A 23,883-nucleotide genomic window follows, 5' to 3' on the forward strand; every position below is an offset into this window, starting at 1 on the left:
CGGGCAACACCAGACTGCGGCGCAGGAACGAATAACGAATCCAGGAACTGCGGGCACGTGTGGGTCGTGATGATCGTGGCCTTGATGAATAGGGCACCCTCCCACGGAAGAGATAACGTGCGGGGTATATACACGCAAAAGTGAATATGAGGGAAGAAAGACGTCAAAAAGCGCACACAGCAGTGACAATATAAGGTAAATAGTTGAGGAAGCTTGCATCAAGGCTGCAAACGAGCGTGGCACATTGCGGATATCGAGCTTTGCAGGAGGAGAGAGAGTTCATTGAGATTTCATGATCGTAGAACATCATTGTCGTGAGCCTAAGCGTTGAATGGCAGGGGTATCGGCCAGACTGCCGGAATGATTGTGCGAACGGCCTGCAAAGAATATAGATCTGCGTGAACGGCGTTGAGGAGAGTCTGACAGACTCGTCCGCATCGGCGGGGTCCATCCAGCACCAACTGAAGAGGCAATGAAGGTGGGCACCATAGTCATAATAGAAGGCCTGTGCAATGTGTCAGCTTAGGAAGACCAGAGAGATACAGCGACGCATACATAGTCAATTGAGCCTCCGGCGGAGGGCGAGCCTTACGACTCTTGCCCACATAAGACGAGGCACGCATCCGTCCACCGCGAACCTGCGCGAACGTGCTGAGGTTATCCCGCACGATCTCGTATGCCGCATTCCAGTCGCCCTCGGGACGTTTCGTCGGGAGGACTTCAGGATTAGGCAAGAGATGAATGAAGATAAAGAAGCGTTCGATCGGCTTGTTCGGTATGAGACGGATGAGGGCGCCAAGCGGGATGGACACAAATCCAAGAGCGAGACTGATACCCCATTCCGCACCATCGATACGTTCTACCGAGAACGCGTCGCCGCCGACGAAGACGATCAAGACCTGGCCAGCGATCTCTGCAACGGACGAATTAGCAAAACGCAACATGGAAGGATGACCAGACATACCGATAAGAGTGATTCCAATGAAGTAATAATTCCGCGAAATACCCTCAAAGATATTGAGGTGGTTGTCCAAGCGCCGGCAATTGAACGAGTTTGAGATTTGGGCAAACACAAATATGTTGAACACCACCGTCTGAATGTTCGTCTCGTCCGCCGAAGGGTCAAAGGCAAATATCTGATCGCCCAGGAAATGGAACAGCAGCACTATCACAATCTGGTATATCGACTGCCCAATGATTTGCTTGTACATATCCACGCTAAACAGCGGAGCCGTCTTCTTGTCCGGCTTGCGGTCCAGCAGCTCCGGTGACGCGGGGTCCGTTGCCAGCGCGAGCGCAGCGAAAGTATCCATGATAATGTTGATCCAAAGCAATTGCACCGCAGTTAAAACCGGAGATTCCGAGCCAGACGCGATGGTAGAGACGAACGTGATGACCACGGCGGTGATGTTCGTCGAGATCTGGAACTGCAGGAACTTACGCACCGCATCGTTCACGCAACGACCCCACATGATAGCCTTGACGATAGACGCAAAGTTATCGTCCATCAGGATGATGTCTGACGCTTCCTTTGCGACCTCGGTCCCAGCAATGCCCATGGAGAAGCCAACGTCGGCCGTCTTGAGCGCAGGTCCATCGTTCGTGCCATCACCAGTGACGCCGACGATCTCACCAAGCTCACGCAGCTTCTCGACGAGCAGCTTCTTGTCCTCCGGCGACGAGCGAGCCAACACCTGCAGCTTCGGTACCGTTGCAAGCAGCTGTTGGTCATTCAGCTTCCGGAACGATGGGCCATCCAAGACAACACCGCCGGGGGTAAGGATACCACACTGTTGCGCGATAGACTTTGCCGTAAGTATGTTATCGCCAGTGCACATCTTAACGGTGACGCCAGCCTTGTGGCAATCCGCAACAGCATCTCGAACGCCCTCACGCAGAGGATCTTCGATGCCGACTATCCCAATAAGCGTAAGCTCCTTTGCAAGGTCCTCATACTCAACCTTATAGAAACGGAGTTACTGAAGTTCACACGTCCAAACCGCATTGGATGCTCACCTCGTCTATGGCAGTATACCTCGCGCCTTTCGGCGGCCAGATGTCAAAGTCGCGATAGCACAGCGCGATGGCGCGGAGCATCTGCTCCGCATAAAACACCGTCGTCCGCGCGATCCCCTCCCCAGCCTTCTCATCCACCTCCCTCGTCTCCAGCGCATCGACATCGGGGCCCTTACCGCCCCGCTCAACCACAACATACCTCGAGCATCGCTTGGTCAAAATCTCGCTTGCACCCTTAAGATGCAACCTGTACCGGCCATCCGGCAGACGCACGACGACGCCCATCGCCTTGCGTGCGCTCGAGAATGGTATCATCTGTATGATCTCGGCCGCATCCCGCGTCTGCTTGTAGTCCGCCCACTCATTCTCCTTCGCAAACTTGAGCAACGCCGTCTCCGTCTTGCTCCCAACAAACGCCATCACGCCCGTCTCCGGGTCCGCGTCCTCAAACGCGGTCGAGTTGACCGCAATCGCGTCGTTGAGCAGCTCAACCATCGGCTCGGAGAGCACGTCGTTCAGCTCGGTCTGGTCGATCGCAAAGTCCCCAGCCTCGGCGTCCACGTTCGCGCGCGCCGGGTTCTCCTCGAACCGCTTCACGAACTTGCAATGGATGCCTATCGTGCCCGTAACGATCGTCATGCTGTTCTGCGTGAGCGTGCCAGTCTTGTCCGTGCACACTACGCTCGCATTCGCCATCGTCTCGCACGAGCCGAGCACCCGCACCAGCAAGTTCTCCTTCGTCATCCGCTTCGTAGCAAATGCCAGTGCCAGCGTAACCGCCAGCGGCAGACCTACATTTGCACAGATCCAGATCAATGGAGGATTGGCTATATGCCGGGACCGACTACACACCTTCTGGAACAGCGACGACCACAAGCGTGACAGAGATAATGAGTATGTCCACAAACGCAATACCCTTCTGGTTTGCCGTGCGAGGCGGATTATTCGTCCCAAGTTGCACAAAGAACTTGATCATGAGCGCGATGAACAGCAACAAACCAGCCGCGCTCCCCGCTTTCGCAATCAACTCCGCAAGATCGTTCAACTTCAGCTGCAGCGGGGTATTCTCCGTGTCTCCGCGAAGCGCTGTCCATATCCAATAAGAACAAGCCGTCAGCGAGCGTGCCCACATGTGGGAATGATGTGGTCGGCGCGCCACGTGCACGCCGCATTCGATCAAGAACGCGGGCGTGGACATAAAGCGGAAGGAGGGGTACCGGCAAAAGGATACACACTCACCCATCATGATGCGCCCATTGAAACTCTTCGTGCCCACCGCGATCACGACATAGCTACCATAGCCCTCTAGCACCTTACTCCCACTCACCATGAAGCAGTCCGAGTGCCCCTGATGATGGTGTCCGTGCGCCACAGGGCCAGACTCGCCGTGCATTCTCTCGTTCCTCATCGCAATCGCCTCATCGTAGCTGATCTTGCGGATCGCATCGCTCTCGCCCGTCGCTCCCGACTCGTCGCACCGCACGTTGTGGCCGCTGAGGAAGACACCGTCGCAGGGGATGATCTCCCCTGGCTCCACGAGCGCGACGTCGCCAACGACGACCTCGTGAACATCGACCACGCGCTCCTCGCCGGCGCGGATCACCTTCACGCCGCGCTCCTCCTTCTTCTCATTCAGCGCTTGAAACTGCCGCTCCTTCTGCCAGTCGTTTACGGACCCGACGGAGACCTATGCGGTCGGAGGCGTGTATGTGAATGTATGCACGGGAAGCGCCGAGAACGTCGGGAGTTGCCGAGATAAGTGCCAAGACCAAAAACGGTAGGTGTGAAAGATCAGTGAGTGAGACGCGCTGCAACCGGTGTAGTACGCACAACGATGACAATGGCGATGACAATGGCAACACCTTCCACCCAATCAACCGGGGGCTGGCCCGGCTCTCTCGGAGTCCCAAAGTCCTCAAATAAACCCAACGCAAGAGAAACTACTGCTGCAATGGTCAACAGTATCTGTGCAAGTCAGCGTCAGCAAAGGCACCGCTTACGCGGCAAGCATACGCACCAAAACTTTGTCCTTCATGGCCAGCCACATCAGCTCCAGCAGGCTTTTCGTTTTGCGTATCGGCAAGACATTCTCGCCGTAAACACGTTTCCTTTCCTCCAAGGTCGCTTCGTACGCCTTGCCCTTCTGCCACGGTTCTTCTCCCTCCTCCTCAGTCACCTCTGTCACGCTCTTCACGCTCTGCTTTGCGCTAAGGTCCACCTCGCTCGCTGGTCCCGTGACCACAATCCCTGGCACATCATTCCTCTTCCTGCCACGTCCACCGGGATTCGGTTGTCGGTCGTGTCTCTGACTCGCACCCTCACCTGCGCCCGGATGCGTACCCGCACCGGGTCTGTCATCGTGTGCCTTACTTACCGGCGACGCGGGGCGCCCAAAATGCGCCTGCTCCTCTGTCAGATCGAGCGCATGCGCGGACAGACCGCGCTTCGCGTCCGTCCCGAGACCCCTGAGAAGACCCTTGATGCCGCCCATCTCCTCGAGCTGCTCGAGCGACTTGGGGTCGACGAGCGCCGCAAGGTGCACAGGCTTGAACTCAAACGGCCCGGTGTCGACATCGTCGTCCGCCGACAGGTCAAGTTCAACGTGAGTGGGCTCCTCGTCCTCTGCTTCAGGACCCGCCGGGTTCTCCGGCGGCTCGCCACTGATGTGGCCGCTTATGCCTGCCACCGGATGCTGTGCATCCGCGAGCTGCTCGTCCGAATGTGAATGGGACGAGGCGCCTAGAAGCTTCTGGCGGCTGTGCGCCGAGCCCGAACGAGAGCGGACGGTAGTCCCGTCAAATTCTGATGCGCGGTCGAAGTGCGAGTGCGTCGGCGATGCCGGCGCAGGCTCGTACGGTGACTGCGGCAGTTTGAGTGGCTGCAGATGATACTCAAGGATAGGAGGTTCAGGCTCTGCGCCGTCGGCTGAGCCTAGCGAAATGGCGCTTGCGGCACTGCTGCTGCGGCCATGTTTGCGGGGTTGAGTGGGTGGCGAGAGGAAGCCGCGCGAGTCCCTATCCTGCTTGGTGTCCCGTTGCACAGGCGAGTTGCTGAAATTTGCAGATGAGACGTGGGACAGGGTGGGCGAAGGCGGTACGTGCGTGTTTGACGAGGACCCCTCAACTGAGCCAGCATAGGAGGGAGACGGCGAGCGGTTGTCCAGAGTAGGGGACAGCGTCGGCGAGTAGGAAGCCTCGAAAGAGGAGCCGGAAGAAGCCCGCGGGATGGGCGCGGGAGACAAAAACTGTGTCGGGGAAGACAAATGCTGTTTGTGGTCGGAAAGCAGCGGCGCGAGAGCGCCTAGCGCGCTGGCATCAGAGGGAGGAGGAAGGGAATCTGCGTGGGAACGGTCGGCATGTTCGTCCAGGTCAAAAGACGACGAAAGGTCAGTGGTGATAATGTGTGGAATTTCTGGGCCACTGGTGGGGAGAGACATGAGACGATGGGAGAGAGAGCCGGCAGGAGAGGATGGTCATCTACACTAGCGGGCGTGCTATATAACGAGGTTAAGAGGAGGTTACGAGCCTCGGTATTTGAACGTCCACCATATTTCCAGAAGGCCGTACACTGCCTCCCCCAAATCGGGTATATGCCAAGCGCTTAGATGCTCGACCTACCCAGGCTCCGCGCGAATGCTCCTCGACATCCGTCCGTCCTCCCTGTCCGTTGCTGTGCCGTCCCGACTGCAAGCGTCGCCGTGTCCGATGTCCGCTGCGTCGATGCCAGTCCGTCGTCAGCCGTGAGGCTGTGGCCATCAGAACGTGCACGTGCCTGTGATTCAGATCTTGTCCGGGAGCCCGGCCGTGTGGCGCCTCCCCACTCGACGCGCCGATATCCCACATCCTGCCTGAGCTCTGTACGCGATCATTATTATTCACAAATTACGATGTTACAAGTATACAGCCTCACAAAAAGCTTGTGAGGCACACGTACTCGGCGTTGTCATATATATTGGCAGTCAGCCTGTGTCATCGAGTCTGGAGCTGTCCGGTTTGTCTCCACGCCCAGCTCCAAGGACATCGCACCGCTCTCAGGATGGCTCCCCTTCCGCTCGTCAGGCTCGGTACTCAGTATTCGGGGGCACACTTAACCCTCCCCTATATGTGTTGGCTGTACAGGAAACACCCATTGTTGCTTCAAAATAAACGGCAGAAGCCGCATACCTCCCCAACGGAATAGGCTTCCCCTTCCGAGATTATGAACCTCCGTCCCTTCCGTTCTGCGCTTCGGTGACTCGCTGAGGCATTTTCCTCGGGAAACAGTCGGAGTTCTCTACATCGGAACATACATCAGGTTTCCGCGTTCGATTAACGCCGCTGGACTATAAGCTCCTTTCTGTCACTTTCAGATCCCGTATCAAGTCATCCAAACCATATACGTTCCTTGCTCTCCATGATCGTCGCCCTACTCAACATGACGCAATGTCTGACAAATATTTTGCCTATCGGTGTATCCCCTCTACCGCTGCTCCTGAGCTGGCTCCTTACGCAGGGAAGCTATCCAGCTTCCCGTCAACGAGGCGCCTTCGTGTTCGTCCATCGATCAAGTCCTGTTCGCAACGCACAGCTCGATCATTTACTCGATCCGTAGCTCTGACATGCGGCCCGCCTAGCATACTCATCTGACTGGGACCGACATATGTATGAACGCCTGCCATCGGGCGCTCTATTGTAATATACAATTCCATGCACGTTGCCTGGCTCTCGCCGTCTGCTGCCGCCAACTATCACTCCTGCCATCCTCATCTCTCCACCATCATCGGTCCTGTGCGCCGACTCGGCCGCAGACCCTTTCTACATACATCCTCACGCATTCCCCGCACGCGCTAATACACGTAAGTACCGGCGTTCCAGATCGCCCCCACGCGGAAACAATGCACAAAACCCAAAATTGGCGTTCCGCGACGCGTCACAGAACTAATCATTAGATCTCAAGTGCGTGAAAAATCCGCCTCACGCAGGCCATGCGCTGCAAGTCAATCAAAAAAGTTGACCGCACAGCCGATAGACGCTCGTCACTTGAACAGGCGCTCGCGTGGATAAGCGTAGACGCTCGATCGAGATAAGCAATGTATCATGATGTAATCGCTCTTTCGGGGAATTCACGTTTTGGGCAAAAGTGAAAGTGTGAAAACCTCACGTGCGCATCGCTGAACCAGACAGAAATCATCTGCAGACATCGTGAGCACAACTCGACGTACTCTTTGCACCTTGCATGTGAGCTTGTCCGCTCTGTGCGCGCGCAACTGGCCACAGCGCACGGCATCTCGGCCGCCACACGTTGCATTTCTTCCTGGTGGCCAGACCGAATATTTACCACACGAACGTGTACCTCGCTGCCGAAACTCCTTATGCCGCCATGAGCATCGCAGCGATAGGCTCACGCCACTAGGACGCCACCGATCGCTTCGCATGATCTGTCTACAGGAAAAGTCCGAGTGGCGGGCCGCGGCCTCTGGGCAGAGGCACGATCGTTATTTCCCTCCCTCGCGTCCGGATTCTCTTGCTGACTACATGGATATCTAGAACGAATGCGCTCGAAGCGCGCACGATATCCGACGGCAGAAATCCTGCCGAAGACAAAAAAACTCGAGGGAGGGTTTAATATTGAATATCGGAGACTCGAACATACAGCTTTCGATTGAAGCGAAGGCCAACGGTGATCATCGTACGAGATCACGAGCACATCATGATCATGGTCACATACATGCCGGAACTGTTCCGGGGCTAGTGGGCAAATCCCCCCGGTTCGCGGTCCACCGGGTCATGGTGTCTCGTTTCGCAAACACTACCATACAGCCGACTTGAACGGCGCGATGTCTTGTCACCTGAGTAAGCTAGGAAGACGCTTCTATGCACGTTCGTCAGGTACGAGATCAGGGCGATTCGTGCAGATATCGAACCGCCCGTCCCGAATCGCTGTTCACAGTATTCAGTGCTCTTGGCGATTCACGCCGCCGCCTGCTGCGGCACTCGCGCATAGCTGGATATCTCTTCGCCTGCGGCCAGCTGGTCTGCCTCGGGTACATTCTTGGTTCCGAAAGAGGGCATGAAATATAGGTAGGTATCGAGCGGCCCGTGCCGATTGCGGCCGACACTTTGTAGAGCTTTTGGTGATCTAGGTTTGAACCTTCTGTGATACTCGTGCATAGCTCGATATATCTGCCTGTGTTTGGCTGGACTGGCTCCTCGGGCACATAGAGTTTCGGTAGGTATTGAGCGTTCTGTCCTGAATCGTAAACCATAGTTCACAGAACTCGTGGGTATCCAGGGTTTTGCTCCTTCCGTGATACTCATGCATAGCTCGATATCTCCACCTGTGGTTAGCTTGACTGGCTCCCGGAGAACATTGTTAGTTCGTAAAGGGCACCGATTTAGGTAAGTGTCGAGCGCTCCATTACGAACCACAATCTACGATCTACAGGCTGGTGGCGGCTCTGTTCTTGCGTTCTGTGTCACGCACACACGGTTCAAATCTTTCCACCCCAGGAAGTTGAGCCGGCCTCATCGGTAACATCGCTCGAGAATGTGGTATAGTATCCGGTACTACACCAAGCGCCCGACCACCTCCACTTTTCAACTTTGCACATTCTGTCATGATGTTTTGTTCGTATCAGATCCATTATGTGCAACAGGCACATTCTCAGCGTGAAACCTGACAGGCCTGATCCCCCGGAAGTCACACAAGCAGAAGCCGTCGACATCGGCGCTACTATCCGTGGAGAAGCCCGATCGGCTTGATGGTGCTCATGCCAACGTTAACTTACTGTGCAAAGCGCTGACGTCAATTCAGATGCGTCTCGTACACTCGTGAGTCCCACCTTCGCTATATTAGTATAAAGGCAGTATACTCGCACGTTCAAGTTGGCATGCCCACTGTCACCTGCATCGCTCATTCTACTCGCCTGTCTCCGCCAAGAATTGGGTATCTATTAGGTTTGTGAGTCATGCATCCTCTCGAGAATGCATGCGGCTGACTACTGCTTCGTGTATTAGGATCAGTGGTTCCTGAAGGCTTATCAGATAACGCAGACGCCCGTGTATTGGGGGTAATGGCAAACAAATTATTGGCAATTCTGCAGTGTGTCAGCCACTCTGCCACTCTGCGCAGGATGAACAAGACCTTTCGGCTCACGAGGCATGACCAAGGACATGCATGTTGCATAGATGAGACGAATGCTCTGCTGGGAACCATAGTAAGGAAACATCGTAGACTAGTATTGCACTCTGATCAGAAAGCTACTAGCTTCGCAGTGAACTCTCGTGGTATTACCACAATGCGCGGAGAACGCAGTACAATTACACTGCGCATTACACAGTATACAATTTACGAGCTTCGAACAGACACGGAAGCACCCTGATGCCAACGAATTACGGCCACGAAGGCCGCATAATTGGGCGCCGCATCCAGACACCTGGTCGCCGTCTATGATGCACAGATGGCACTATCATGATGGCTGACTGGGAGGCTGTTCAACACACACACTGTTCTTCACACAGTGGTATACATCACTTGCTGGCCGAACGATCAAGCGACGGCACAAAGATCGTGCATAATCAGGAACATCATTATGCATCTGCCAAGCTACCTCATCCCCGACTCGACTGATCAAATGTTCTTGCATTCCTGTGAAAAGCTGTACCTCTTGCTGTGAACGTGTCGCACACTTACGGAAGCTTCTTCATGGCTCGCTCGATACCGAGCATAGGGTATGGGCGGGGCTTCGACAGTCAGCGCTCATCCAGGAGGATCGCAGTTGGATGTTTCATTACCGGAGCCAGTCTAGCGTCTGCTCACCTCACGTAGTATTACTCAAGGCGGCGACTCTGAGAACACACTGAAACACCACCCTCTGCGAGCCAGCTTCGAGTGCGCGTCATGTTTCCAGCGTTATCCGGAGGCGATGCTGGAGTGATCCGCATTTTCTGCGGGTTACACGAAAGACACAAGCCGCGAGATGGGCTAGTGCGCACTTCTTGCGCCGGCAGGCTGCCTCAGAGTTTCATTTCGGGGATGTTCATTGGGGCAAGGTTCGTCCTTGGCGTATTCGTATTTGCGTTCAACCTGCTGACCAGAACGCTCCTTTGGAGGTGTTTCTCTCATGCGCGCGGACATTGGAGCAAGGGCATATGCTAGAATGCAGGAACGCAAGTACATCACGTGGAGGCTTGAATGAAAGGTATAGCATGCTAGCTCCGCTCCATGCTGCGAAGAGCTCTGCTGTGGACCCGCAGTGGCGCATGGAGTACTTTACACTGCAATACCAATTCATGAATTGCTTGGACCGTTCAGGTGACGCGCTTGGGAGCAACAAGGCCGGTTGTTTTCATGGTCATACCAAAATGGCTTCTATATCCCATGAACTTGCATGCAAACTGCTAACATTGGCACTGGTCAGGTCCGATCGAGGCTGTGAACATTGTCAAATAACACACAATAGATCTCCGCCCCTCAACCGCACACACGAGGTCCTCGTACAAGCCAACGTGGTCCATGCGATGTTATTCTCCTAGCACACATAGTGCGGCATTGGATTGCTTCTCATCTCGTGGGTGGCTTCCTGGTATTCACGCCCGATCCAGTTCGATTCCAGAACGGTGGCAAAATCTTCATGCTTCCAAGGACGTGTACGGTGGGTAAGGGGCCTACATAGCCTCATCAGCCACGATAACAGCGCGGGAACCGGCTAATTCGGAGAAGCAAAACTCTCGAGGCATCATTTCGCTTCGAGATTTGGAAGCACGTATAGCCGAAGTTCGAAACGCCGATCAATATCAGCGGCCCTGAAAGGCAAGTAGACGCGAGATTCTTGAAACCTGGCCACATATCTGATTAGTACGGGGCCGTTCAGCGCAGCCATATCGCGTAGTGAGGCCAGGATGCCGTCACAAACCATCGAGCACGTAACATGCTTACTTGTCGTGAGGTGACTTAATCCTGGTAACTGCGCGCTAAGGTTGTTTTCTCCTTAGAGGCGATAGGTTGTAAACGCCCGACGCAACGCCATGGAAGCAGTGTTATTGCCGACCCAGCACTGAGGTTCTACGAATATGCGGCCGCGTATTTTGTGCTTCTCGTTCCATAGAAGCTACGACCTAGGTAACTCTCTTATATGGAGACTCTTTCATGAAACGCTCGACAGACGGCCGTGCTTCATACGTCTAATGCCCACGGTATGTCGTAATGTTACCGTTCGCACGCTGACAACATGGTTACACAAGCGTGCGAGCATTCCGTCAGCATATTTGTTGCATCCTGTTGATTGCTGCGGTTGCAGACTCCGTAACGTGACGCATCAGGCGGGAAGATCCTACCAAAGGTACACTGCGAACGTTTTCATTGCATGCTGGTGAATGCGTTCAATTATAGGGAAGAACGTCAAAGTAGAATCCCGGGACCGGCCCGACATTTTGAATGCTATGTTTCCCGATGCAGAAGGCGGAACGTCGTTGAGCTTGTATCCGCAGCATGGTCACAGCTCGCAGCCCTGGTGCAAGCTAGGCTGCCCAGTATCTTGTGTTCACCACTACGCAAGCATGTGGTTATGTCCAAATTCATACTGGTCACTGTCTAGCCCGAGATGGAAGCACGCGGACAAGTACTTTGAGCGCTGTGCTACTCCTGTTAGAACAAAGGGGGGTTGTCTTGGTGGTGCAAGGTTCGCATAGCCTCGCCAATTGCATGCGTACTCGGGCTAACAGGGGGACGGGGGCTGTAAAGGTAGAATCCAGTGTCAACGTCTCCCAGGCGGTTTTGGAATGCCCACACTCACATTGCGTCGGACCGGTGCTGTACAACGATGTTGCGCAATTTTATAAGCCAAGAGAATGATCTCAAGATTCAGCATGATTCGAAAGATTTTGCGAGCTATGCTTCATGCGGTGTCCATTCGAGATCTTTCCATGCTATATCGATCGGAGTAAAGCTCCTCCCCACTACCCCGAGTTGCAGCGGGAGAAGTTGAAAAAAAATGAATCAGAACTAGCACAGCATGCAAAAATCTCTTGTGGAACACCGACGTCGTTCTTATGCACTACAAGAATGTTAAAGAGAAGAAAAGTAACGCAGACGTCCACGAAAATTCAAACACGAATGACCAAGCTCATTGCTCCAGTTTAAGTTCACGTCACGGGCCACGAGATACATCGACAAGGAAAGCTGGCTGCGCAGAGTTTTCGCAGCCAAGCGAAAGGCGGCCCGACCAGAACAAGGAAGACAGTATTTGAAACACACCGACGTTCGGATCTAATGTATATGGCGGTGCGCAGTGGGTTGCGCCTCGAACACACAGCTCGTTATGCGGTAGGGATATTCCATCGCTTTCATACAGCAGTCTCGCTCAGAGGTTGGAGAATCCAGCCGCTAGTTATCATGGAGGGAGGTTGCAAAGAGTCGGCGCTAAAATATGAGGCTGTGCTTCTTAAAAAATGGCTGTGCTCGCGCCTTATATGGTAACGCAAATCCTTTAGGCTTTCAGATATCACAATCAATTGCTCGATCGGTTATGCGATGGCTTATGATGCGCAGGAGTACTTTAGGCAATACAGCGGGGGGACACTTCTTTGGACTGAAGGATTATTGCCATATGCTCTACGAAAGAGCTGCATGTGCGAGATGCTTGGACTTTAGGCGCTCAAGACCTTTGGCCAGTCATGATCATACATTATGGTAGTATTGGGCATCCGAGATGTTGCTGAAACAAGCAGTACGTATTCGAGGCATAATACAATTGGAATGGCGGGAGGAAAGATGCCACACAATGGCCTTAGAAGGCGATTGAAGGCCGCCTTAAAATCATTGACAAAGAAGTGAGTAACGACTCCCGGTGCTTCTCGTGTATCTCCTGACTACACTGCATAGAACATAGAAAACTCCATCTCAAGTCCAGACTCTATGCATAAACATCCGCAGTCAGTCGAGCTTTGAGACCGCCTTATCTGAGTTTAAGGACTCACAGGCTGTCCTCCGTTTGCATACTTTCATCGCCGTCTGCGAAACTCACATTTCATCCAGAGTCGGCGCCTCCAGGTCAAAGTCGATCGGCGTCGCAGACGGTCCCTCCGCGACAACTACTTCAGACCTAGTCTCTGTAGGCAGAAGGGTCACCTCCACAACAGGCGTTGGCAGCGCCGTGGCCTTCCAGCCGCTGCGCCATTGCGCCAGGCCCGCTATCAATCCAAACACGCCAACCCACACCTACAGTTCGTCACGTCAGCAAGGCCTCCATCAATGATACGTGCAACATTATATAAAGCGATATGGCGCGCAGCAAGCGCAAGAGCGCCACGATGGTCAAACATGGAAAGGGCTGTGCACATAAGCTCGCAGATATCACGCCATCGCTGAACGAAGATGGGCAGATGGGGGATAGCGATGGAGATACCACAAATGAAGACGCACCTCATCACTGAAGAGACCCTGTTCCAGAGACCTGTGACGGAGATTCAGGAACAATGGAGTCAGTACCGTATGTTCGGTGCAACGGCGAACGAGGAGCTAGAAGCGAAGATATGCAATAGAATAGTACCCTGGATGGAGTACACAGCCTGTGCGATGGGGCGGAAGTAGATTGGACTAAGGCAGCACAACACATTATCCGGATAGACGGTACGATAGGCGTGCAAACCGTGCGGAACCAAGCATCTGCTGATGGATAGCACCGACGAGAAAATATCCTGACATTCTCTTTGAGACATCCTTCGGCAGCGTGCCTTCACAACTGTACTTTATCGGGGAAACGTTTCAAGTATCACGAAAGCCATACAGAAAGTGATAAGTCATGCAGGCACTGGGGGCCGGAGGAAAGAGCCGATTACGGACCTTCAAACATAAGTACAAGAGAAATACTGCCAATGCACATTCGCCATAAACGATCGCAGAAAGTCAGCAGCCAGCGCCAACTTGGGCAGGCCGCAGCTCTAGCACTGTCAGACGTGCCGGCCGGCTGAGCAGGGAAACGTTTTAAGAGCATGCCGCGCGAGGCCTCCTAGGGCATGGGAGCGTATCTATCGTAGACACGCGTCTGCGCACAGCCATTCTCTGACCATGCTAAATCAGGTTGCCGGATGACAGCAAGAGACCCGTTCCATTGGTCGATGCGACAGGGGAGAAGGGACGAGTAGACAAAGGCACCTCGATAGCTGGAACCTCTCCAACATCACGTGTCTTCCGCAACACAGCCTCGTCGACGTAAAAGGACCTCATTTGTTGGAGACAATAGCGAGCATTCCAGAAGAACGTTCGTTTTCCACACGAGCCCGCGGAATGACGAGCGCGGCCAACAAGCGACCCGGACGATCGGCATACGCGGTAATTGATGCACAGCCCGATGCAAATGCGAGCAATTCGCCGTGAATCCAGAGCGCGAGATAGAACGCAATGGGGACGAGCTGCAGTCATGGGGTGGTTCGCGAAGCCCGGCAGGAGCACATGAGGCGAGCAGCGAGGATTCGGCGACGTCGAGCAGCCGAGCGTGAATACAGTATTCCAAGCTGCTGACGGGAGCACACAGCCGAATTCACGCTCGCAGGGACGGAGAATACCAGAAGGGAACAAACGTGGAAGTGCACGTACCAATGCACGGTCAATGGCAGGTAGCCGAGGTTGACTATGAGCTCATTCCAGAGCGCATCCCATCTCTGCTTCAGCTCTTCCTTCTCCGCTTTGGCAGAGACGGCCTTTTTTCTATGTGATCAGGCACTCTTCGACAGATAGGAAACAGCTTACTACATACCTTGGACTTGCTCACTACGCGTTCACGGACCTTGAGCAGCCGAGCATCTTCACGCAGGTGCATGAACTGCAGGACAACATAGGCTGCCCAGAACCGGCAAGACCATATGCCCAAGGCGTTCAGGTCCAAACGGATACGCCTTCCAGGCTTCGCTTTGCCGAACGGAAGCAATGACGATAGCGATGGCATGGAGAGCTCAGGCGCGATGATGGAGTGGGACAGGAGGTAATACAAGTGCTCAAGGGGATAATATGCAATCATGGACCACCCTTGCAACCTCTCGATAGTGAGCAGCTTGCGGGTTTGCGGGTGGCTCCGCTCAATTGAAGTAAGCCATTGTATGATGGGCAGGAGGCCTAGAGGTAAGTGAGTTGAGATCGCACACGAGCTCCGTTCCCCATAGCTCAAACCTATGAGACTCTACGTCAACTTACCCCAGATACGAAAGAGCATTCGTGCATCGCCGAGGATGCTGCCTAGCTTCGCCAGTCCGTCTGCAGAAGCACTGACGGGTGCCGGGCGTAATCCAGCATTATGCTGCATCCGAGCACGGAATTGAAGGAATGGCACGATCAGTTTGATTGCGTATTGGATGATCTATGACGGACAGTTTCACGTAAGTGTAACTGCTCGAGTCGCGTAGCATTGCCCCTCTGACCATGAAGAACTTGCTGCAGGGGAAGAACGCGTCAGTTGCACTGAGCTACGAGGGCTCCAAGTCTCACTGACTCGCTACCGCTCCACGTGCTGAGGTATCGCACGAGATGATCCAACGTCTCCGAGGTAGGAACGAACGCGAATGACCCCAAAGTTAGGTCCTCAATGCGAGACAAGGTGAGCATCTTTGATGGTCGCGACATTGTGCAATTCTCGTTACAATTAAAGACAAGTGTGCAGCAGAGGTTGTCAAACCGATGGCAGACGATGGTCAAAAGGAAGAGTGAACTTCAAATACTTCCGTCGACTCCGCGCGGAGGAGCGTTGGTGTGAAGCCTCGAGGCCTCGCGATCCGGGGTAACACGTACCCGCGGAGTTGCCGACCGACGTCACGCGAGCGCCATGTCATGTGAAACGCTTATCTAATGGCTGTACAGTCCGCACATAAATTCTCAGCCACCGCGTTTCGCAACTCTATGAACAAATCCATGAGGACACAAAAGTTCGGACTCGGTTGTTGCTTTCCGTCTCCTTGTCCGCGTTCCAGTCCTCTAGAACAACCCGACGGTGCTTTCTCCGGTGATTTGAGACTCGTCCGCTCGACTGGTTGGCCTGCTGTTTCTGGAGGTATCGCTTCGGCTGGTGCTCATGACGGAGTGGTGGTTGATTGGGAGGACGGGTTTCTGCACTGGAGAGGACCGACATTCCATTGCTAGAGTACGCTTCGACGTTGTATTCTTCCGTTCGTGGCGCAATGCATTGTTTTTGATATCACCCAATCATGACATTCCTCTGAATCATAGGCATGTTCATTACGTGAGTATTCTATAAATGATAAAATTGTGTATTAGACGATTGGATATCGATGCGGAGCAGTTGGATACAGCAGGTCGGTACAGCATATAGACACGAAAGACGAATCGCTGTCCGACAGTAATATATACATCTCATGTTCCCTTCTTCCCAGATTGTGATTCCGATGCTGGTGTAGCAGGCTTGGAGACCATAGGCATCGGTCGTTTGGAAAACACCATCTTCCGCTTCACGATGGCGACCACGTCCCATCCTTTTTCAGAGCTTCTTCGTTTTGATGCATCCACATCGTCCATTGGGATGTCGTCATGTGCGTCCGACGGTAACGACCTGCGATGCAAGACCGCGAGAGGCTTAGGGAGATTGACGAGTCGGCCTTCTAGCAAGTGATAGCCTATTAGCAGCGTCGGCTTCTGCTGTGTGATGGTTTAGAGCATGTCGCATCTACTCGCACAGTCATGAGCGTGGACGAGGGCACTCACTGTCGCATCGTCTATCCGAAGCTTTCCAACCACCTGGCCTTCCCTGTCCCCCTTCACCTCCAACGAGCCTTGCAGCTCTATCAGCACCAGCTCATCGCTGCCGAACTGGGCCAGCTGTGGTGGGAATATCTGCGAGGAAGATGAGGAAGAGCTTGGAGCCGAGATGTTGATTGGGATGATCATGGCGTGGTCTAGCAGTGATACAGGGTCTGTCTGGGTCGAGCGAGAGTGGCTGAGGGAAGACGCGTTCACAGTCAATCGCGACGCGCCTCGACGCGCTTGTGGCAATCCACGTGCCATGAGTTCTCGTCCAGCCCCATATCGTAGTGCGACGCTCACGTACGCTCCGCTCTTGCTCTCCATTATGTGCCACAATGTCGACGCAGATTTCTGAAGGACCTCTAGCCGTCCAGCTGCCTTCAGGGACGTCGCTCGAACGTCACATTGCGCCAGCACCCATGAAGGACTCTGACGCTACGCACAAGCTCGCGATCTGCTTGCATCCTTGGTCATGGCTCGGTGGGAGAATGGACGATCCGTGGGTCGCAAGAGTCATGCAGTGGTCAGAATTCATGCTCATCGCATCTGCTTCTCCTCTTTGGCTGTTCCTCTGCGGAATCTCGCTCCAGTGTACTGCACACTTTGATAAGACCGCTGCACCGACGCGGCTACCACGTTCTGAGGTATAATTCTCGTGGTGTAGGAAGGTCATCAGGGTGGTCGTCTTTTACCGGCAGCCGTGAAGCACAAGATCTAAACGAGCTGGTGAAATGGGCAACAGAGGCCTTCAACCCAGTAGATTCGATTGTGATCATTGTATGTCGTGAGGTCTATTCCACCATCTTGTGTTCGTCTCCCGCTAATGTGGTGTGCAGGGATACTCATACGGCGCATTGATAGCCTCACTCCAACCCCTTCTCCCTGAGCCCAGAGTATCTCACGTCCTCCTCTCATACCCTCTCGGGGCCCGCCACTGGCTCACAGCCTTCCATGGCAAAAACTACACAGACGCGTTGACCTCCCTCATCCGCGATCGGTTGTCCAACGTGCTCATCATCTACGGCGACCGAGACGAGTTCACCAGCGCGGAGCAGTATGAGCAGTGGCTCGAGGCTCTCAATAGGGACACTCAGGGCGAGCGTGGCTCCTTGCAGACTGCCAAGGTCGAGAATGCAACGCATTTCTGGAGGGAACAGAATGCTGTAGATCGGCTAGTCGAGGCGATCGAGTCTTGGTTGCCGACGTGACACGTTCGCTCTTGTGCATTGTTCGAGGACTGTTGCATATGGATTTGCACATGTGAGGACGGATGGACATCTATTCATAAATAAGTTCACGCTTGGACAGATGTATGCGAAATGGCGTATTGATATGCAGTACGCACTCTGGCTCCTTCGTTGCTCTTGAGCATTGATGTATACAAATGAATTCCTGCCATTCTTGTGCATCGAGGTCGAGTTGATCCGACGTGGTCGGTCATGACGTCGATAAAGTGGTTTGAATGAAGGATAGGCCTGTGTACAACGCCTTGCCTTGAAACAGCACGAAAAAAAACTTGTTTCTCCTGCCAAATAATGTAATCGTTACATGATACACTATGTTGTCGGGCGACAATGAGACTTGCTACTCCTCTTACAGCAGGCCCCCGGCCTATTCGATAGCACAACTTGAGGCCAGACTGCATTCCTGCTTGGAAACTACCATACACTGTGTAGATATCATGTCTGTAAATCCACCGTATGTCTCTCTATTCGCATGCTTTGAACGAACATATCAACGAAGCCAGCGTAGTGAGGTAGTCTTGAAGGAAATCACTTAGTAGAGTCCGGAGCAATCCCACAACGAGCGTAACTATCTGTAAATGCTAATTGCATGCCGCCTGTCTGCAGAGGAGATGCGGGATACGGCTCGTGATTCGTGATCGCAGCCAGTGATAGCATCCCTCTTCTCGAGTGCATATGATTAGAGCCATCAGCCGGTAACGCAGATCCACTGGCAGTAGTGGGTCCTGCGCCTTGCTCCGTTAGCACCCTTTGGGCCTCTGCATGAGGTACTGATCTGCTTTCCGATGAAGATACAGATGGAGGAGTATAAGCAGCTTCATCGGGGAGTACTGTTCATTGCATGCCTCCACCTTCAGAAGTAGAAGGCGATGTCGAGGAATCCTCGCTAGTAGGCGACCCGGAGAAGGAATAATGAGGCACAACAGTGACCGGTTGAGAAACGAGCGGCTCGATATTAGTTAAGGGGGGTAAGAATTTATATGTCCGTGGAGGATAACTCTCCGTTTGAGGGCCAAGTGCATGTCTTGAGCCTTGCTGATGTTGCGAGCGATGTATGTCAGGCGACAACTGGCCAGACGCTGACTCTATGATAGGCGGAACAAACTGTACGCTTTGCGAATATGGGAGCACAGCTGTCGGATGGATCATATGTGAAGGTGGCGCGGGATTTGGTGCAGAACATGAGGGGGAGCTTGAACCGGGACTGATAGTGAGGTGTCTGATTATGTTTTCCAGTTCCAGCAGCTTCCGGTTCGCAACATCGAGACTTAGCTCCAATTCGCGCAGCTTTGCATGATTGCGACTGACTTCCGCCTTAATGTCTTCAGACTCCCGTCGAGTTACATCCCTCTTTCTTGACGTCTCTCAGACATTGTCTCATTGATCAATGAACTTATTTGCCACTTACTCCGGTTCTAGCATTACCCAGTCACATGCGGTGCTTCCCCTCTGAGTACATGGACCGCATGGTCGAGCTCTGCTCAAACGGGACAACTGTCAGCCAGGAACAAAAGCAGAACAACGGGAGCCAGACCTGTCGCATTTGATTTTCCTTCTACGACATTCTAGATCAAAGAGTACGATTGGTCAAAAAGCGAAAGCCAGATAAATAACGAGCAACTGAACTTTACCTGTACAACTAAGCCCGCCTTTGCGCCGTGCTATTTGTGACGGCATGTATGTGGCACCGTTCATTTCAGGAATGGATGTGTCTGAAGGTGCACCTAAGACATGCATGGACCTGAGTATCGACTTTCGTCCATAGTGGCCAAGATTCTTATCAGATCGCGGACGGACCTTCAACGACGCTTGCTGCCACTGCAGAATTTCCTTGCATACTATCGGTTGCCATGCTAGAAGAGAACGACGAAAAATAACTCATCACTGCCTAAGCAGGAATGCCTTTGATAGACAGGAGCAAGTTCGGACTAAGGTCGTGATCTCGGGCAGGGACATAGAACGAATGTGAACCGTTTGTCCATGATCGCTTCCGAGATTGGCCCTCCGTAGTGAGGAATTTCTCGGTTCTAGACCCCGTTATGTAAGAGAGCGAATGGCCAGAATGAACGCGAGAATATCGGTGGAATCCCTGGAAGTATGGTGATAGTGACTGTACATAGCTGCCCAGTCCATTTTTCTGACCTGGAGATGCAAGACTGGTGAATGGACGCACCCCTGCTTTGGCCTTCGTCATGCACACTAAATGCCATCTCTGCCCCCTAAAAGCCTCCAAATAAGCCAAACGTGTAAAAAGGCGATGGAACTGCGGTCACATGGCTTCGCGTCAACACGTGTAGGTAAAATGCCGCGTTATGATGTATGTCTTGAAGCTTTGACTTTGAGAAGAGGTGTGATCTCGGCCAGATATATACCGCATACGTACGAGAAAGCGATCCACACAGCGCATCATGGCTGCGCCATCATCGCGCACATCGCGCACACTAAGGCCAATCAACACCAAGACACTACTAGTACTCACAAGGCCAAGGTGGATGTTTGCGGTAGCTGTTCCACCGCGCCGCTGCACACATCAGGTGGCTTGTGCTTCAACTGCATCGTCATAGTGGTCTGCTAACTCCAGGTTTAGGGATTTTACATGATACAATCGCTGGACGTTACGCGAGGGACTGAGATCACTTGGCACTTTAGTTGGCCGAACTTGCAATTCTCGATGCTAGCACTGAGGGCCAGGTTCTGTGCGTTTCCTGTACTGAAAGCCGTTAGCACTGACAGAACCTATATGACATTGACATCCCCGCTCGCCAACGATGAGAACAGGAAGTTCAAACCGAAGCAGCCACAGGTTCAAGAGACATGAAAATGTAACATATTAGTGATCATAAAGCTACAGTAAGCGTCACCTATCGTAGTGAAGTCCTAATCAATACAACGTCAGGAAAATGCCGTTTACAATCGATTTGTCCGTCTTTGCCGATCACGCGGGGTAGGCTAATCCAACGACTGCGAGCGATCACGTCAACAAATGACGTCAAAACGACAGCAGCAAAGCGCTTACGATGATTATCCACTAGAAATTGCGCATCAAACCGTTAATGGTCAGTAAAACTTGTGCTTGATACAGGCCGGAGCACCCACTGTCGTACGCCGAATACGCGCCCTCGAGGAACTTCTGCCCCAAGAAAAATTCGCCAAAGCCGCCAGCACCGATGTAGGTGTGGGTCAAGTCGTCCGTGATGTTCAGAGCGCTATACAAGGTCTTCGGAACGATGTACCTTTTAGAGCAACACAGGTCTCTTAACAGATGGGAGCTTGACAGTGACTCAAAGGGACCATACCTCGATGCAGGAATGACGAAGTTTAGACTTCCAACGCCGATGGTGATGTCGGGTAAGTTCTCAGCCGTCATATTCGAAGGAAAGATGGCACATCCCTCGAGAAAGGACGTCAAGTCAATCGATGCTCCCGGCACCATGTCGAGGATCGGGAATAGAGCGAGATCACTGGAAAGACGTTAGTGAGTACGTTCACACTGTATAGCAATTCAGTGGGAAGCTTGCTTGGGGATAGCGAAACCCAGCATGCCAGTGTCAGTGCGCGCATACATGGGTTGCTCGGCAAGCAGCTGGTCACCCCAACTAACGCTGGAAACCTACGCAACGAACGTATCAGACACCACCCACCAACAGAACGATCTTCATTGCCGCATACATTGAATGACCAGTGTTGGTTATACGGCTCAGTCTGTTCTAGCCACTCGATCTCGCCCTGGAACCTGCTTTCATCCACCCCGCCGAACGTAATTTCTCCAAGACCTTCTGGTATGCCTTCTTCGCTTACCGGGCTGACGTAGATGCCGAACAGTGCGCGATCAATCTTTCCTTCCGAGACTAGGTTCTCGACGAACGTGGGAGTGGTATAATACCCTGATACTTCGTCTTCGTTCGAACCGGAAGGGCCAAGGCCAACTAGACAAACGCAGGACGTTAGGCGTGCGCAACCCGAGGAATGGCGAAGACGAGACGAACAAATTCCGTCGATCGGTTTCGCAATCTGCAATCCAACCGAATAATTTGCCGCGCCAATGATCTGGGAGTCTACGACCGCGTCGCCAATTGTAACTCGGTCGATATATGCTATTCCCTCGGCACCACCTCCAGAATATCTGTTTGAGCCATATTAACATGGTAGGCATGACCTAATGTTAAAGACACTTACCCAATGCTGAATGTTTCGTTGATTCTGTGAATAATGACCATCTTGGTCAGAAGCCGTAAAATGACAGGCACATCTACATACACTTGGGTATATTTCCCGGGAACATATGGCTGTAGTGCGCCAACCCAGAGAATCGCACTTCCAGTATCAACGAGGACATCCGCGAAAACCTGGTCATCGCCGGCTTGAACTGAATGGCACATCCTGTTAGATCGTGACCGACTGATAGAAGGAAGACATCATGCACCGGCTGTGATGACTTTCAACGCGGCGTTGACCGCGGGAGCGGACGCCTCTGTCAAAGCGATTCAGTAGGATGAAATCGTAACACGACGATTGTAATGTCACCATCGGAACGCCTTTGCCTGTAAGAGATAGATCATCGTCCACGGCAGAGCAGGCATGAAGATGACTTACGCAAGCGTCGACTTGATAGGGACCCTGTATAGATTCTCGGCACCAGCGTGTCCTGCAAACAACAGGCACAACGCAGCGAGGGCCTGTAAAACCGGCTTCATGTGGAGAACAATACGGAAAACAAATGGAGAAGGTATCGAGGTACAACTTGGGATGGACTTCGGGAGGCGGACATCGTCGAACTTATATACTGGGAGGGGACAGGCCGACGCTTGATCCGGGATAGATACTGACTTAGAGATGGTCGGCAGAGCGACGTCTATGAGCCAGACAGGGCGGAGGGCACGGCTTCAGACCCAGATGAACATCCATAGAAGAGCAGACTCGACCAGCATGACCGCGATCAAGGACCGTCGAGCGGCGTAAGAAGGCCGTTTTGTCTTTAGAAGCTCCGAACCGTGAGATTAGTGCCATTAACGAGCTACCATACGTCAGATCCGCCGAGGCGCAACGATCTCGCGATAGCCATCAATTTGACAGTTCATGTCATCATCCACTTTTACACGTTCAACCTTCAGAAATGGTTAGTTGCGTGCCCAGCATCGATACTTGACCCTAAATGATGGCAGCTTCCAAGTTGATGGCACGTAAGAATCACCATTCAGATCCAGTCGTGTCATCTGCCTTGTCCTCAAGCGAGGTACGCGAATCCAACCCGCATGGCACAAAGAACATGAGTGACGTGATGGGCGCTGCAGCATCTCCAGACTTACGATGAGTCTCCCCGAGAGCAAAAGTAATAACATGCCCCGTGATTAGCGAGCTGATACGAGGTGGCGGGAATCCGCGGGATAACGATACGTCGTATCATGTGCACAGTACTTATGCACCTTCTGCCCGAGAACGAAGAAATCCGAATCTCCGGATCCGGACGCGATCCAAGTGTTCGTGATATTGACCACGATGCAAGTTATCCACCGAAGTGCGTCTTGCAGACTCGTCAGAATGATGCGTCTGCGGCAAAATACCCATCGATCAGAAGGTCGCATGTGTAACAGAAATTGTGATGGCCCGCTACTCAATGCGCGATGAAGCAGCTTGATCACGCTCCTGATTCCATTACCAAAACCGGGAGGTTGTCCACGGTTATGTGATATGTGAGACGGAGAAACCATGTACCTTTCAAGCGCAGAGGAGGTTTACGCATGCATGTCTATCACCAAACTGAAGTTCGATCAGTATAGATGTCTTATTCAGTGGAAGTAACGAGATCAGACCTACGGACAACATCGAAGCATGCGGCGCATCATGACCGCTTCATCCATGTGTAACGAGGACTTGACTCTAGATGTTCATGTGCAATCCA

At 53.0% G+C, this 23,883-nt stretch overlaps 7 protein-coding genes across 7 annotated transcripts; 2 read left to right on the forward strand and 5 right to left on the reverse strand.

Annotated features, from left to right (window-relative positions):
* Positions 1 to 306: 306 nt before the first annotated feature.
* LAESUDRAFT_763765 (calcium-translocating P-type ATPase) lies at positions 307 to 5,452 on the reverse strand (the record flags this gene model as incomplete). Its single annotated transcript, XM_040913328.1, has 8 exons — positions 307 to 505; positions 556 to 913; positions 965 to 1,961; positions 2,017 to 2,807; positions 2,869 to 3,102; positions 3,256 to 3,703; positions 3,847 to 3,981; positions 4,034 to 5,452. 8 exons carry the CDS (start codon positions 5,450 to 5,452, stop codon positions 307 to 309), a joined length of 4,581 nt encoding a protein of 1,526 aa, XP_040759121.1.
* A 791-nt stretch (positions 5,453 to 6,243) lies between these two features.
* LAESUDRAFT_731231 (uncharacterized protein) lies at positions 6,244 to 6,848 on the forward strand. The gene has a single exon (XM_040910000.1). It carries the CDS (start codon positions 6,438 to 6,440, stop codon positions 6,639 to 6,641), a length of 204 nt encoding a protein of 67 aa, XP_040759122.1. The 5' UTR covers positions 6,244 to 6,437; the 3' UTR covers positions 6,642 to 6,848.
* A 5,806-nt stretch (positions 6,849 to 12,654) lies between these two features.
* On the reverse strand, positions 12,655 to 15,751 carry LAESUDRAFT_731234 (uncharacterized protein). The gene is made up of 8 exons (XM_040910001.1): positions 15,479 to 15,751; positions 15,408 to 15,420; positions 15,184 to 15,346; positions 14,750 to 15,105; positions 14,590 to 14,693; positions 13,417 to 13,447; positions 12,972 to 13,212; positions 12,655 to 12,907 (listed from the first exon to the last, which is right to left on the reverse strand). The coding sequence occupies exons 1-7, from the start codon at positions 15,607 to 15,609 to the stop codon at positions 13,015 to 13,017; spliced, it is 996 nt and encodes a 331-aa protein (XP_040759123.1). The 5' UTR covers positions 15,610 to 15,751; the 3' UTR covers positions 12,655 to 12,907; positions 12,972 to 13,014.
* Positions 15,752 to 16,210: 459 nt separating this feature from the next.
* LAESUDRAFT_686700 (uncharacterized protein) lies at positions 16,211 to 16,930 on the reverse strand. The gene is made up of 2 exons (XM_040905931.1): positions 16,702 to 16,930; positions 16,211 to 16,635 (listed from the first exon to the last, which is right to left on the reverse strand). The coding sequence occupies exons 1-2, from the start codon at positions 16,882 to 16,884 to the stop codon at positions 16,354 to 16,356; spliced, it is 465 nt and encodes a 154-aa protein (XP_040759124.1). The 5' UTR covers positions 16,885 to 16,930; the 3' UTR covers positions 16,211 to 16,353.
* Positions 16,931 to 17,033: 103 nt separating this feature from the next.
* LAESUDRAFT_731237 (alpha/beta-hydrolase) lies at positions 17,034 to 18,137 on the forward strand. The gene is made up of 3 exons (XM_040910002.1): positions 17,034 to 17,239; positions 17,331 to 17,517; positions 17,577 to 18,137. The coding sequence occupies exons 1-3, from the start codon at positions 17,076 to 17,078 to the stop codon at positions 17,946 to 17,948; spliced, it is 723 nt and encodes a 240-aa protein (XP_040759125.1). The 5' UTR covers positions 17,034 to 17,075; the 3' UTR covers positions 17,949 to 18,137.
* A 232-nt stretch (positions 18,138 to 18,369) lies between these two features.
* LAESUDRAFT_731238 (uncharacterized protein) lies at positions 18,370 to 20,193 on the reverse strand. Its single transcript, XM_040910003.1, has 6 exons — positions 20,158 to 20,193; positions 19,782 to 20,094; positions 19,616 to 19,708; positions 19,519 to 19,549; positions 19,393 to 19,461; positions 18,370 to 19,338 (listed from the first exon to the last, which is right to left on the reverse strand). Exons 2-6 carry the CDS (start codon positions 19,834 to 19,836, stop codon positions 18,819 to 18,821), a joined length of 768 nt encoding a protein of 255 aa, XP_040759126.1. The 5' UTR covers positions 19,837 to 20,094; positions 20,158 to 20,193; the 3' UTR covers positions 18,370 to 18,818.
* Positions 20,194 to 20,919: 726 nt separating this feature from the next.
* LAESUDRAFT_763769 (acid protease) lies at positions 20,920 to 22,678 on the reverse strand (the record flags this gene model as incomplete). Its single annotated transcript, XM_040913329.1, has 12 exons — positions 20,920 to 20,945; positions 21,001 to 21,012; positions 21,081 to 21,217; positions 21,281 to 21,445; positions 21,548 to 21,594; positions 21,654 to 21,910; positions 21,971 to 22,107; positions 22,161 to 22,184; positions 22,242 to 22,350; positions 22,408 to 22,455; positions 22,509 to 22,525; positions 22,578 to 22,678. 12 exons carry the CDS (start codon positions 22,676 to 22,678, stop codon positions 20,920 to 20,922), a joined length of 1,080 nt encoding a protein of 359 aa, XP_040759127.1.
* Positions 22,679 to 23,883: the final 1,205 nt, after the last annotated feature.

This window comes from Laetiporus sulphureus (assembly GCF_001632365.1).
Source record: "Laetiporus sulphureus 93-53 unplaced genomic scaffold LAESUscaffold_61, whole genome shotgun sequence".
NCBI lineage: Eukaryota > Fungi > Basidiomycota > Agaricomycetes > Polyporales > Laetiporaceae > Laetiporus > Laetiporus sulphureus.

Excerpts from the sequence above, each read along its gene's own strand:
- LAESUDRAFT_686700 (XM_040905931.1), bottom strand. The coding sequence starts at position 16,884 with ATGATCATCCCAATCAACATCTCGGCTCCAAGCTCTTCCTCATCTTCC. Across the intron at positions 16,636-16,701 it reads TTCGGATAGACGATGCGACA|CAGAAGCCGACGCTGCTAAT; the intron begins GTGAGTGCCCTC and ends ACCATCACACAG.
- LAESUDRAFT_731237 (XM_040910002.1), top strand. The coding sequence starts at position 17,076 with ATGTCGACGCAGATTTCTGAAGGACCTCTAGCCGTCCAGCTGCCTTCA. Across the intron at positions 17,240-17,330 it reads GGTGGGAGAATGGACGATCC|TGTACTGCACACTTTGATAA; the intron begins GTGGGTCGCAAG and ends ATCTCGCTCCAG. Across the intron at positions 17,518-17,576 it reads TAGATTCGATTGTGATCATT|GGATACTCATACGGCGCATT; the intron begins GTATGTCGTGAG and ends TGTGGTGTGCAG.
- LAESUDRAFT_731238 (XM_040910003.1), bottom strand. The coding sequence starts at position 19,836 with ATGGCAACCGATAGTATGCAAGGAAATTCTGCAGTGGCAGCAAGCGTC. Across the intron at positions 19,550-19,615 it reads AGGCGGGCTTAGTTGTACAG|AATGTCGTAGAAGGAAAATC; the intron begins GTAAAGTTCAGT and ends TCTTTGATCTAG. Across the intron at positions 19,462-19,518 it reads AGGAAAATCAAATGCGACAG|AGCTCGACCATGCGGTCCAT; the intron begins GTCTGGCTCCCG and ends CCGTTTGAGCAG.
- LAESUDRAFT_731231 (XM_040910000.1), top strand. The coding sequence starts at position 6,438 with ATGTCTGACAAATATTTTGCCTATCGGTGTATCCCCTCTACCGCTGCT.
- LAESUDRAFT_731234 (XM_040910001.1), bottom strand. The coding sequence starts at position 15,609 with ATGTCGCGACCATCAAAGATGCTCACCTTGTCTCGCATTGAGGACCTA. Across the intron at positions 15,106-15,183 it reads AATGCTCTTTCGTATCTGGG|GCCTCCTGCCCATCATACAA; the intron begins GTAAGTTGACGT and ends ACTTACCTCTAG. Across the intron at positions 14,694-14,749 it reads GCGTAGTGAGCAAGTCCAAG|GCCGTCTCTGCCAAAGCGGA; the intron begins GTATGTAGTAAG and ends CATAGAAAAAAG.